This window comes from Diachasma alloeum, unplaced genomic scaffold (assembly GCF_001412515.2).
Source record: "Diachasma alloeum isolate Michigan unplaced genomic scaffold, Dall2.0 Dall_scaffold_00782, whole genome shotgun sequence".
Lineage (NCBI taxonomy): Eukaryota > Metazoa > Arthropoda > Insecta > Hymenoptera > Braconidae > Diachasma > Diachasma alloeum.
Genome location: NW_021680912.1, coordinates 472490 through 484923, shown reverse-complemented (window position 1 = coordinate 484923; position 12434 = coordinate 472490). Strand labels below are relative to the sequence as shown.

The 12434-nt window shown below is 37.4% G+C and overlaps 2 protein-coding genes across 4 annotated transcripts in view; both read left to right on the top strand.

The window, feature by feature from the left end:
* Positions 1-5543, top strand: part of LOC107044724 (scavenger receptor class B member 1) — a 39605-nt gene extending 34062 nt beyond the window's left edge. For both annotated transcript variants that reach the window (XM_015266730.1, XM_015266731.1), the window contains exons 5-10: positions 2064-2202; positions 2665-2868; positions 3522-3666; positions 3747-4001; positions 4096-4214; positions 5025-5543. In XM_015266730.1, coding sequence (XP_015122216.1) covers positions 2064-2202; positions 2665-2868; positions 3522-3666; positions 3747-4001; positions 4096-4214; positions 5025-5456 — 1294 coding nt within the window. In that variant the 3' untranslated portion in view covers positions 5457-5543. The remainder of the gene's footprint in view (positions 1-2063; positions 2203-2664; positions 2869-3521; positions 3667-3746; positions 4002-4095; positions 4215-5024) is intronic.
* Positions 5544-8004: 2461 nt separating this feature from the next.
* On the top strand, positions 8005-11846 carry LOC107044670 (titin). 2 transcript variants are annotated; one of them, XM_015266625.1, is made up of 5 exons: positions 8005-8455; positions 9460-10213; positions 10717-10774; positions 10928-11099; positions 11383-11846. In XM_015266625.1, the coding sequence occupies exons 1-5, from the start codon at positions 8177-8179 to the stop codon at positions 11818-11820; spliced, it is 1701 nt and encodes a 566-aa protein (XP_015122111.1). In that variant the 5' UTR covers positions 8005-8176; the 3' UTR covers positions 11821-11846. The 2 variants fall into 2 exon arrangements, with proteins under 2 accessions (XP_015122111.1, XP_015122110.1); XM_015266624.1 differs by having other exon boundaries at positions 8006-8455; positions 10928-11135.
* Positions 11847-12434: the final 588 nt, after the last annotated feature.

Genomic DNA, 12434 nt, shown 5'->3' with positions numbered 1-12434 from the left:
CTTCCTGTATCGTCATCGAAGAATTTTGCAGTTCTTCGTGTCTATTTTGGGCAGCTTTTGACCCTCGAAATATCAATTCCGGGAAGATGCCATCCTTGAAACCGAGAGTGAAGTATCCTGACCTTCTGCAGGCTCGTTGACAACCTGTGACGCGTCCTTGACGAATGAATATTTCGGTTGCTATTCAAAAATCACACGTTCGACGACCCTCACGGACTTTTTAAGGATATTACAGCATTACCTTGGAACTTCTCTTGGACTGATGACAGCAGACGAATGGAATAAATGACTTACTGATGGGTGACGACGAGAGAAAAGATTACATGTAGAAACGATTATTCAATATCGCTCAGGAAATTATCCTCGTCACAATCATTTCTAACAAGCCAGCGTTATGAATGATGGTGAATTGATAGTTCATGGACAGTGGATTATTAAATTTCTGACGAGTGACGTTGAATTCGATTTAGGAGGAAAAAATTTGAAATTTTAGATTTCATTGAAAATTGAAGTGAATTATGAATTTTTTACTTGAATTTAAAAAAAAGATGAATATTCAGCATTCAATTAATTAATTGTCTTGGAATAATTGAACTGAAATTTACACTGATTTTTCCATGAAATTTTGAATTTTCAATAACGAAATTCCTTGAAATTTCGGTAAAAAAATGTTTTAAAAATTTCCAAGGAATGTTTTGGAAATTTCCGCCAAATTTTAATTATTTTGTTTAATCTTAACAATTGATATAGATATGCGAGTTCAATTCCCACTTGGACATCTTTAAATCCCGTTCGGAATTCATATCCTTTGAAAACTGATTTTATTGCTGGAGCTACACCACATAATTACCGGGCAGCAAATAAATAGAGGGGAAAACTCGTAAAACGATGATTTAACATTGCTAATGGAACTATCCTCGTAACAATAATTTCCAACTACTCTCCGGCATCATTTTCGACTCAACAAACAATTACTTGACAAATCCGTTATGCTCGGTGAATGCATCGGTAGCCGAGAAAGCTGACCTTCCTCAAGGTCGTGAAGTACCTGTCCGCTGACAGTCGCATGGGCGTCTAGTGGTGAATTAAATACCCTAACGACACCATAAATTAATATCCAAAAGACTTTCTTTCGAAAACTGTTTTGACGGCGCCTTCACACCGCTGAATTTTCTTTTATTTGAGCGACAATTACGTGTAAATAAATAAAGATTTAAGGACAATAGTGTATCCCATTCACATTTAGTGCACTTCATATTATTTTGTTAAATTGAATTACATTTCTCCATTAATCAATTGTCTTAGCCTTCTTGTGAAAATTCTTGCATAAATTAAATGAAAAGCTTGGAGCATAACGGGTTAATATAACCCAGAAAATCGAAAACTGTAATTTAAACGATTATAAAGCTTCCACTCGGAGTCGAAAAAAAATTCTTCTTCATATGGACATGAAAGCAAAAATAACTGTTGACAATTTTCAATTTTTTTATTGAAATTTCAAGAGCAGTGATTTAATTCTAGCAGTGCCCTCAGTTCAATTTTCTGCTCAACTAAAGTGGAAAGATTAGACTGAAAACTAGTAGCCTACCCCGAGGATTTATCAAGAACTCCACTTTCTCGATCGCAATCTTCACTGGCATTATAACATTCACTTAACTTTGTAATGACTTCTTGCGCCGAGACACACTAAATAAGTTTTTGATTATAGCACTAACAAGATTGTTAGATTATCATTAAGTTCATTGAATAAGACATTACACGCGATAATTTAATGCCCTGGTAAAGTTCAAGGTAATCACGGCAAAATACTTCCTCCTTATTTTCATCAGCGGTACCGTGAAGTTTCGTCAATACTATGAATTGTGAGATATTGATGAATGGAGAACGCGATTCGTCGTTGCGTATGAATTATTCCTATTGTGACATTGATTGTCCATCGAAAATGCTTTTCATCGAGTCGTTAAAACGCTGTCGTTTTCACAATTATCGATATGAAAAGAGTTTCGCCAGTTGCGAAAATATAATAATATGTAATTCAATTCATGTTCTCTGTTTAATTGTAGGGAGGACATGGAGAAGGTGAACATCGTTTTCCACAACAATGGAACGGTCTCTTATCAGCATAAAAAAATATTAAATTTCGTCCCGGAACTGTCTAAAGATGGGGATCTACGGGTTTTAGTGCCAAACATACCGCTTTTGGTGAGCTTGCAATGCACCACAGGGGAAAAAGAATTTTGATTTGTCGGGACATGATTTTCAGAAATCCATCACTAATTATGGGTGGGAATCCATTTGCGCAGCGGTAAAACGGTTCAAGTCGACTCTCAACTGAGTTTCCGAGGAATATCTCCGAATCTAAGGGAGATAGTGAAATTTTTGTAATAAACTTTTTTGGAGAGCCAATTAAGGGCTACAAAAAATGTTATTACAAAAATTCTGCTAGCTCCATTAGATTCCGAGATATTCATTGAAAAGCAATAATCTAAATCGACCTCAACCGTTTTACCGCTTTGCTGTCATTCTAATTAAAGATGAGCCGGAAAATTAGTGAAGTTCTTCAAAATCAGCTGCATGTCCCTGAAAATCAATATTTTTTCTCTTGACTTTTATTACGGAATTTCATTATGTCACGAATTATTCATTATGACCTCGTTTCCACAGACATTGACAACGCAGAGCAGAAGTTTGCATTCTGTCATAAATATGGGTTTATCGATGTTCATAAGTGGGATGAATCAAAAGCCTTTTGTTCCGGTGACAGCGCAAGAGTTGGTCTTCGGTTATGATGACCCTTTAGTCACTCTGGCGCACAGGTTCTTCCCGAAGGCGCGGCGGCCGATGAGTCAGATGGGTCTTCTACTTGGGGTGAGTTTCGAGCGCGTATTGAGGCAGACAAAAAGATTAAAGCGAATTTACAGTGTATTTCTTGCGTTCAGGTGAACGTTGAATAAATAATTAGTAGATCGGATCGAAATGCACTGGTTTAAGTCATTTTTTTTGCCTAACTGATGATAAAATGCCCGTTTATGTTTATTTATTTTGAATTATATTGATTATTTCCCCCATCACCCTTCCGAACAATAGAATTGCGGAATTCGACGTCCCGTGGTCCAATCAGAACAGAATAATATCGAAAATTTATTAGAGTTCTAGCAGTAATTCAATTTTTTTCGTTGATTTCTATTGAGAATTATGCAATTCTGCCAAGCGTTTTTCAAATTGATGAAAATTTAATAGGAAAAAGTAAATACGTGTTGATGTTTCAAGAGAATTTATTCTTCTACAGTTGTTCAAATAAGATTTTTATAAAGTAGTCAGAACCCTTTGATTTCTTAGGATAAAAAAACGTAATATTAAATGTTATAATAATTCTGTTACTTCCACATTTCAACATTCTTCTCCGTCAAAAAAAAATGTAAATGCTCAATTACATGAAAAAAAAGCCTAATTATGTTAACAGATGGAAAAAACAGATTGATTACAGTGAAGTTCATATTTTTATTATTTCTGATACACAGAGAAATGGTACTCTCAATGAAGTATCAACAATTTTCACTGGACACACAGATATGAAGGAGTTTGGCTTGATAAATCGTTTGAATGGGCTCGATCGACTTCCGTTTTGGTCTGACGAACCGTGCAATTCAATCAGTGCGTCAGAAGGTGAATAATTGATTAAATCATGTGAAAATTGCTCGGTTCGCCTCATTCTCAATTCGGTTTTTGTCATTACGTTTGCTTAGGCTCCTTCTTCCCCCCTCGAGACAGCACCGGAGAGGACATAGTTCACGTCTACGATAAAGACCTCTGTCGCGTCCTACCGATGCAGTACAGAGGGCCAGTGGAAAAGGCCGGCATAAGCGCTGATCTCTACACACCCACTGACGACGTATTCGACCCGCCAAGTGCTAAAACACCAGACAACGAGTGTTTCTGTCCTGACGATCCCAAGAGCTGCCCGCCAAAGGGCCTGCAGGACATAAGCCCATGCCAATACAGTATGTTTATGAATGACTCGTATTTACTCTTCTCATGTCGACTAATCAGCATTCATTGAGAATCCGGTTGACTGGAAAAATTGTAATTTTTCAGGCGCACCTGTGTATTTGTCATTTCCACATTTCTACAAAGCAGATCCTCAATTGTTGGATGCTGTGGAGGGACTGAAACCGGTGCCGGAGCTGCATGAAACTTATTTTAAAATTCAACCGGTTAGTAATGTTTTACGCGGAGAGAAATCTTTTAGAAAAATTCTACACTGTTTGACATTTCTTGAAATTTCAGTCGGGATGTTAGCTGAATTTTCAATGTTGTGAGGTTGAATTCAATTTCAAGTGAAAACGTTCACTAAATTTCACATTCATCTTGAAAATTCAAGAAAATTGGGTTTTCATGGCAAACGATCATTGATTTTTCAATGAAATCTTGAATTTTCAAACTCATCGGGAAAATTGAACATCACATATAATTCAATTTTCAATGGATTAAAAATTCAGAGAAGTTATTGCCTGAATTTTCAACATTTCCAGGGTTTTTCGGTGCCGTGTGGATCTGAAAATCGAGAATTACTTGAATATTCAAGAAATTAACTGTAATTTCATGTAATTTTGTCGTTGTTAAAAATTTCAATCTTTTTCCCTTGAAATTTCAAAAGTTATTTTATAATAGTGTAGTCCTAGTGTGAGTGTTAATTTGTTTTCTTATTCTCATTACCGGAAAAACTCGTGACAAAATGAATTGTATTGTAAATAATTTGTACAAGTTAACTCGAATCACAAAATTGTGTAATTTTTTATGAAAATCGTGGAAAACAGATACATTTACAGTAGAAATTGGATTCGGTTCGATAAATATTATTTTTATTTCCTCCAACAAAAATATAAAGAAATAAAAGATAATGCAAGTAAATGGTGATCACGATTAGAATTCCAATTAAAAGCTAGTAGAATTCTTTCTGGAATGATTCTTTCAATTTTTTTCTCATAAATATAATTTTTTAATTTATTGAATTGTTTCTCCAGAAACTTGGGGTACCCGTAGAAGGCAAAGTGCGTGTCCAACTGAACCTCAAGGTGGAGAACCAGCCGGCCATCAAGGCGGTTGCCAACTTCCCCGATATAGTATTCCCAATAATGTGGCTTGAGGAGGGCATAGACGAATTGACCCCCTCGATAAGACGATGGGTGTACCTCTCGACGACATTCGCCGATGCTGCTGTGCCTTGCATAACGTACGGCCTCATTCTAGTCGGTATCGTTGTCATAACAACGGTACTTGTTAAAACATACACCAATGTTATGCCGGCACACGAAGCAATTGAACTTGGAAAGAGAACCATAAGACGAGGCTCCACATTCATTGTTAACGGGCAGAATCGTGTAATGGTGGTCAAGGAGTCGTACATTCTCCTCAATCACAACGCCGAGGATGCTGTGCCAATGATCGACGCGTGATCATCGCGAGTAGAATAATCCTTTTATTTCAAATTTTTTTACTTCACGCACGAAAAATTTTCATAGAACAGTCTAGCGAATTCGATGGAAAACTCTATTTTTTATAGAAAATTTCCAATAAAAAGTATTTCGAAAAGTATTTTATAGAAAAAATCAGCAGAATCTCGTCTTTCTATACAACTTTTTCTACTGAGACATTTTCTAGCGGAATTCCTCGGCATAAATTTTCCAACATTTTCCCACTCTATTTTTCTAGTTCTTTCAAGTAAAAAAATCAAGCGAAAAAACTTGGAAAATTGATCGAGGAATTTCTATAGACAATATCTCAGTAGAATAACTTTTATGGAAAAATCACTCACGAAAAAATTTCATAGAAAAACGTAGTGAATTCGACAGAAAATTTTATTCGATTTTTATTGACGTGTCGAGTATTTTCTGGCCGATTCTATTCAAGACTTCCGATGCTCTACCGCGCGTTTTTTTTCAATGGAAAGTACTTTATAGTAAAAATCTGTTGAATTTCGCCTTTCTGTTCAACTTTGTCTAATGAGACATTCTCTATTCGCGAAGTTTACAAGATGCTGACAAAATTTTCTAATTGAAAATTTCAGTCACCCTTTCAGGTCCTAAGCGGATCAATGGAGTAAAAACCCATTTATTATTAATGCACATTATTAACCGAATCAGAGACCAGCCTCAATTATTCGTATCAATGCGAAGCTTCCCCTAATACCACATTTGTTGATTTCATTCAAACCATTTTACATCGGCCATGTTGAAGCATCAGCGCCGCCTCGCGCCCACTTAACATCGCGAAGGGGAATTCCCCGAACTAAATCTTCCAATTTTCTCCACTCAAACAAAAAAACTTAGGAAATTTGATCGAGGAATTTCTACCGAAAAATTCACAACAGAATCGGCCAAAAACGAATTAATAGCGAATTCGCCAGGTTTTCCTATGAAACTTAAAATAATTTAAATTAAATTAAAAATAAGTTCGATGGAGTCGAACGATTGAAAATCGAAGTTGATGCTCAACGTTATCTTACTTAGATAGGTAAAACTACTGATAATCTCACATACTCGTTGAATTAGTCGATAACAATAGCATAATATTGACAATACCTGTGAAGAATAGAACTTCGTGAAAATTACGGGTGAGACGTGTGCAAAAGTAAAACGACGAGAGCTCTCTTGGCCGGCCTTTCATACTCTACCTCTACAATTCTGTGAGCCCAATGTTTACAAGAATTGCATTAAAAAAATTATAATAGAAGCAGCAGAATGATGAATGGACATAACATACCATCAGCGCTTACCTGAACCCGTTAATTCTAGGTATTAGCATTCAGGTAATTGATTAGGTTTAACAAATTTATGATAATTTATTTGAAACAACGATTGCCAGTCCGTAAAGGGGACTTTAGCCGCTGGGATTGGAGAGAAAAGTAACGAAATGTTGAAATTAATGTTGTGCGATAACTCAGGGGAAAGGGATCCGGACCATAAAAGCAGATGGCTGTGCTATGTCGCATTGAATAAAATTGTCTGAGGTGATTCATTACGATGGAATAACTGAAATTATCATAATTCACTTGATATTTACGGGAGAAATGACGAAATAGGATAATTATTTTCAATTGAACTGAACCGCAGGCTCCATCGTGATGAGTTTATTCAAGTGGTCTTTATCCATGACTAGATGTGCCCCGAGTGCTACTCTTAGATAATCGAGTCTATTTAATTATGTATTATAAACTAGTTGATTGGTGTGCAGACGAGTGACGTTTGTTACATTTTACTTGTTTTAAGAGTTCAAGTGAACGCAAATGCCTTGAGAAATGCCTTTGACGAGGACCAAAAACAATCAGGATTGTTCATGTTAATTTATTCCGAAGTTGTTCGTGAGAGACAGGGAACGACGATCGCACGATTTTTACCACTGCCATCACTCACTGCGTGATCGAAGGCAGTAATTATACAAAATTTATGCATATGTAATTCATGTTAACTATCATCATTGCCATGAATTATTAAATTATTGATGGACATCGAATTGTGAATCAATTCAGCGTCATTATCGTGGAGTGAAAATTGCGGTTCAACTAACGCCTCATTGATTTGTAATACCAAACTGCGATTGTTCCACAGGAATGTGATCTATCCGGTTTTAATTTAGATATTGTAATTTCGTATTAGTGGATAAGTTTGACAGAATAAAATGTCAGTTTTTTTTATCGTCGAGAGGATCATGTTTGTGATGCTTTGATGGAGCGAGAATAAATTATGAAATTGCTCAATTTTAATGAGTTTGGTTGTTATTTGATTCCTTATTCAATTATACGGTGCATGCGCGTGGAATTCGCTGGGGAAAGCCAATGCATTTCTGTTTGAAAAATTCAATGTGCAAAAATTCATTCGCGCAAAAGTATCTTACAGAATAAATAGATTTAGATTTTCCGACGTTTTCTCTTTCACGAAAGCGCTAGGTTTTTCTGTGAAGTTTTCCGCACATGAAGTTCATCAAAAATTTGAAACAAATGATCATCAAGACATGGGGCTCGTGCATCCGCTTGTGAAAAATAATTCCGACTGTTCATTCACATTGAAATTTCAAAGGCGAACGCGATGCATCTGTCCGTAATTATTGATCCCCCGAACTACCCCGGACATGCGCATTATATCGCGGTTCAATGTAGCTCAACAACTTGTTCACAGCAATGCTGCACAACGTACTCCGCGTTATCATTGAGTTCATAATAATATTCAATTGTGTAAAAAGTGAAAATGTATTCAAGCAAAATGATAAATTACCACCTGGTGGTTTACAAATGTGCATCGAGAGTTTCGATGTACACAAGGATAAAATTATTAGAACGCAGGATTCCTTGGCTCTTGGTGCCAAGTATATCATGGAGGCCGAAGTTGATGATAGGCAGAATTGCTTGAGACTTTGCTGTCAAACTAATGATTGCGATGTATTTATCTTCGAGGAAAAAGTAAGTGATAAAAACTCAATTAACATAATGGGACAAGTGGTAACTGGGTGATAAACTGCCGAGATTTATAATCCTCGAGGAATATTCATGGTGCATGGTTAACGATAAAAACTTTTCCGATAATTTCATCGGGGAGAAATATCTGGAGGGAATACATTATTGGAAATCTCGGTATTGGGATTTCGGTGGTGGAATGAAGTTCCTAATTCACGATGTGCATAGAATCACGAGGTGATTGCATGCAGAATTCCGAAATTTTAGAGCTGAAAGTGTTTTTAAAAATTTCAAAAACGCTTTTGTAATCTTTTCGTTGAGCAATATTTCCATAGAAATTTCTTCGTTGATTGTTTTTTATGTTGAAAATGTCTGAAAGCATTTTTATGGAACAAGTCCGTGGAGAATTACCATGTGCACTCGTAATTCTCTTGAATTTCGGTCAGAAGTTCAATTCGTATTTTTAAGTCAACAAATTTTTAAAATTTTACGTGACTTATTTATTTTTACAGTCTCGCTATTGAAAATACTTGGGGCTAATGTTTCTAAATATTTTCCGCTGCATTTTTCAACTTCAAGAAAAAAAACAATGCCTCAGAATTCTTCTTTAGAATAGAAAAAATCGCAAAAGACTATTCTCTAGAGGAAAATTCACGTCTATCAATTTTTTCCATCAAAAAATCATGTTTACAGTTTTCCATCCAGTGGAATTTTCTAGTGAATGCGTCAAGTTTCTCTTTAATGTTTCCACACGTATAACACACCAATTGATATGTGACGACCAATTTATTGAGAATTTCTCTATAAAAAAATCTTAACCATAACTTTTCTAAACATTTCTTCTACATTTTTTTTCATTACAAAAATCAAGAAAAAAAAATCGGTGCCCAAGAATTCTCACTCCTATTTGCACAGAAAAATTTCCACCCGTTGACTTTTTCCATGCAAAAATCACCGGAAAAAAATCTTCAACAGACTTCAAAAGCGGTAATTGCCCTGCAAAATTTCAGAAACGCGGAAGCTGCTACCTGTTCCACTGTGGGCCTCCGCACGACTTCAAATGCAAGTTCACAAGTCACTCGAATTACACAAGCGCAGTGTTAACAAATCTCAGCTACAGAAATCCCCCGTACATGGAGCAGGCGGGTAGATCTCAGCAGGAGCACGAACTGAAGTCGCTGAGGAAGCTGTCGATTCCGCAAGTACCCGCGGAGTACATCTACACAGTTGCCCCCGTCGTCATCACAGAAACCCCGAAACCGGTGGTTCTGACAACCCCACCCCCAGTGAAAACTCGCTGCAGTAGAAACCAATACGAATGTCGGACATCGGGCGATTGCATCGCTATCTACAACGTCTGCGACGGGATACCCCAGTGCCCGGACGGCTCGGACGAAGCCGCCGAGTTGGGGTGCCCCCCGGAGAAACCGACCCCTCCGCCGCCGGTTATTCCGCCGATGCTGCCGCCCCCGCCGGAGCTTGCGAAGTATCCGGAGGGCGTTCAGCATCGGAAGAATCTGCAGACGTTTTACGAAGGGCCTGAGGGAGGGCCCAAGCCCTGGCAATTGCCGATGGGGCGTCAGGTTGTGCCTCAGCAGGGACCACCCTACCCCCTTCATGGGGGCCCTGGGCCTCAGAGGAATTACGGGGGACAGGGGTACATCGGAGGATGGGAGTACAGGCAGATTTATGACCAGAATAAGGATAATTACCCTGCTAATAATATTCGGGAGAAAGGGGATGTCGCTCATTTCGATCGCGAACGTAAGTTTGCAAATAATTGAAATAGTGTACGGAGAGAAATTCGCTAGAAAAATTCTGGGGCTGGTACTGGAGAGAATCCCAATGTGTCGGTTACACGGAGAGAAAAATTCAATAAAAATTACCAGAAAAACGTAAAAATTACGTTTCGAAAGTCGGAAGTTAAATTGTACGAATTGCCACGTAAATTCTACGATTTGTTCCGTAAAAATTAACCACCCGTCTGTGGGGACAAGTCGTTCCGTGATTTTTCCCCAACGATTGAGAAATTTTACGGAACGGAACGTAGAAATAACGCAGCGGCTTCATAAAAATTGTTGAACGTTCACGAATTCTTAAAAATTCATAAAACTTGGAAAATTTGAGCGGTGGAAATTCTATAGAAAATATCTCAATAGAATTGGCGAAAAACTAATAGAAAGTTCAATGGAAATCCTGTAGAATTGTCTAGCGAATTCGCTAGATTTTTCTCCGAAATTTTTTCATACGTAAAAATTATTCCGCAGAGCAACCACATATCTTCAACCACAAACGGCCGGGTATGCTTCCAGAGAACGCTGAAGGGTGAGTTTACCATTAAATAAAGAAAAAGAGATAGCTAAATGTTCATAAATCCCTTTTGAGAGGAATTCACTCACCTTCTTAGCGACTTCGCTAACGAATTCATTACTTCGACGAATTAAAAACCTACTAATCAGAAATTGTGGATTTCGACAGAACCGGGTACGTCGAACCGGAGAGGCCCTACGAGTCGTACTACCCAGCGCAGAGCCACGCAGGGTGGCAGCAAGTGCCGCCCCAAATGATCCCCATTGAGCCAAAACCCCAGATAGTGCCAACTCCACCGCCACCAGTTATAAAACCAGAGCATCCAGTTCCACAGGAGCAGGTGAACAGCGCGCCTGAACCTCCCCCCACCCTTCCAGTAAATTATTCAAAATTATTTTCATTTATCACTGAGAAAATAAAATTAAAATTGAAAAAATTAAAAAAATTATATTAATAATAATATAATTGATAATATTATTATTATATTATTATTAATATTATTTTTGATATTAATATAATAATAATAATATTTTATAATTATTAAAATTGAAAAATAAAAATTCAAAATTATTTTCATTCATCCCCGAGAAAAGTCCCGCGATAAATCTCAAATGATGTTTCAGCCTCTTCCAAAACTGAATACTCCGACAAAATTGAATCCGAGTATAAAGAAAGAGTTGGAGACTCAGAAGAGCGTTCACCCTTCGCTTCCCAAGAAGGTCGAGCCCGAAGTGGCCGTTGAGAGGCAACAGGCTGTGAAGAAAGACGTTGAGCCAGTGAAAGAAGATATTTCACACTCAAAGCAGGAGGAGCGTCACACAGAGGAAACGAGAGTGCATCACTTTGTGGCTGAGCATCTCAAACAGAGTAATCACAGGGACAGTGAGGAAGTGCTTAGACCAAGGGGTGCAGTTATATCACTAGCACTTGGACTAACTGTCACTGCGATAATGGCTGCACTGATTGGGTGCAGACTGAGGGTTGTGAGAAAACGTGGACGACGAGGGCATGGCCCCTACGCTCACGATGCTGATTATCTTGTCAATGGAATGTATCTTTGAATAAAAAAGTCATTACATTTTGGGGACAGCGCATTTCTATTTTATCTCTCACTGCGGCATTTGAAATCAAATCGTTGAAGGATTTTAGTAATTTATATATGATTTTTTGTCATTCTAATTGGACGGAGAATGAAGAATATCGCGGATGGAGGAATTCAATGGGAAGTCTAACGCATTCGCTAGATTTTAGTGAAATTCTGTTATTGGAATAAATATGCAATTTTGCAGTGCGATTTTTTCAACACGTTTCATAGAAAAAAGTCAGTAGGTGTGAATTTTATAGACAAATTACTCATCCTGTGGAGATTTCTTTTAATAAGAGAATTCTCGGGCAAAAATTTTCCAAGTTATTCATTGAAATTGAGAGTGAGGAATGAAAAATTTAATGGAAAGAATTTCTAAAGAAGAAATCTGAAGAGAATGAGTCATTTAGAAATATCGAAACCTATGGACTTTATTCTGTGAAAAACCCAGCAAAAAATTAATCAAATTTCAATGAAATTCAGTGTAATTCTATTGAATTTACTAATACGTCATCAAATCAAATTATTTTTCGAAAGAAAAAAACTTCCAGACCCTCAATTATCGTTGTTATTCTCCCTAATTCTCGCAAC